This window comes from Arachis ipaensis, chromosome B04 (genome assembly GCF_000816755.2).
Source record: "Arachis ipaensis cultivar K30076 chromosome B04, Araip1.1, whole genome shotgun sequence".
Classification (NCBI taxonomy): Eukaryota; Viridiplantae; Streptophyta; class Magnoliopsida; order Fabales; family Fabaceae; genus Arachis; species Arachis ipaensis.
In genome coordinates this window covers 127,780,191-127,781,952 of record NC_029788.2, presented here as the reverse complement: position 1 = coordinate 127,781,952, position 1,762 = coordinate 127,780,191, and the positions used below count along the sequence as shown (strand labels likewise).

The 1,762-nt window shown below is 35.9% G+C and overlaps 1 protein-coding gene across 1 annotated transcript; it reads left to right on the top strand.

Moving 5' to 3' along the window:
- LOC107638139 lies at nt 314-1,177 on the top strand. The gene has a single exon (XM_016341308.2). It carries the CDS (start codon nt 314-316, stop codon nt 1,175-1,177), a length of 864 nt encoding a protein of 287 aa, XP_016196794.2.

The following is a 1,762-nucleotide window of genomic DNA, read 5'->3' as shown; positions in this document are numbered from 1 at the left end:
TATATTCTTCCTCAATATATCTAATATATCTGCTTCTTAATTATGGCTAGCTAGCTATTTTGACTACAAAAATTATATTCAAACTATAATACTTCTATAAAAGCCCCTTCACTTCCCATTTCTTTGTTAATACATTGCCCAATCTCAAAGTTTTCTTCTCACCCTTCCTATAATTTCCATATATATAGGAAACCCTACACGCTCCATCATTGTTCAATAATTTCAAGAACTAACCCTTATTACTTAGTTGTTAATCTCTCATCATCATCACATACTTTCTTAGAATAATAAATCCATATCCATAATAACATTAATGGATAGTGATAAACAGCTGCAACCAGATCTAGAAAGTGGTTCAAATTCACCAACATCAAAACCCTCTGATTCTGAACCCACTTCAAAGCCACAAGAAAACAACAATAATAGCCCCAAAAAACCCATTGCTAATGGTAACTCCAATCCCAGTAATCCCACTAGTAACCCTAATAGCCCTAATTCTAATGGTGATGATGAAGACCCTACATTAGAGGACACAAACGACACTACCCTTGGAAAGGGCATCCAAACAACCTTCAAAACCGCCTCAAATCTTGGGAACTTCTTACCAACAGGGACTAACCTAGTTTTTGGGGCACTCATACCAACCATCTACAAATCCGGGCAATGTTCATCACTTAGTGTAACCATGATGATCTTCGCTTTAGTCTTCTGTTCCTTCTTCTGCTTCTTCTCCTGCTTCACCGACAGCGTCGAGCAACCTGCGAAAGATAGCAAGGGAAACAACAAGACAAAGGTCTACTACGGATTCGTGACCACCAAGGGTTTGTGGGTGCACAACCACCGCGGCTATATCGGCGGTAGGAGGTACAAGCTAGGGTTTGCCGACGTCTTGCACGCCGTGTTGTCAATGGTGGTGTTCTTGGCGATGGCTTTCTCCGATCAGAGAGTCATCGATTGCTTGTTTCCCAAACATGTGGATGATATGGAGCAAGTGATGAGAACCTTGGTTCTTGTTGTTGGATTTCTTTGCTCAAGTTTGTTTCTTTTGTTTCCTGTCCATAGACGCGGATTTGTCCCATCCTTGCCAAAGAATGCTAATGCTACCTCTACTGGCGCCGTCACTGCCACCACCAACACCAATACTAATACCACCGCAACGGCGGAAAAAAACGTGTAGTTATCGTTGAAGAAATATTTTTTAAGATGAATAAATTACTATTTATATACATAAAAGATATAGATGCTAATAAATGTACGCATATAAGAATAAAACGACAATTATAATCATAGAGGCTTCTGTGTGCCAAGAGTACCCGGATGTTGGTTATACAATTGGTCCGTTAGGGTATTCTTGGCACACAGAAACTATCTTCCGTAGATACAATTGTCGTTTTATTCTTATATATACATTTGTCAGCGTTTGTATCTTTCATGGATACAAATGATAATTTATTCAAATTATTTTTTGATAAAAATTCATGTATAATTGTTTTCATTTGAAGTTAATAGTTAAAAACAGTTAAATGATTTAACAAATTCATTCTTGTTTATCATTGAAGAAAATTTAAGGATTAGTTTCTTTAGCTCTCATGCTTTATTCAATAATGAATAAAGCTGAGTAATTAGCTAAGTAAATATAGGAAAACTGAATTACTATTAGGTCAATAATCATATTGCGTAGCTAGGTACTACTCTTATTTTTGTTGTATAAAAATAAAAATGTTATTTATATATTAAAATTAATCACAAAAATAGTTATTAT

Excerpts from the sequence above, each read along its gene's own strand:
- LOC107638139 (XM_016341308.2), top strand. The coding sequence starts at position 314 with ATGGATAGTGATAAACAGCTGCAACCAGATCTAGAAAGTGGTTCAAAT.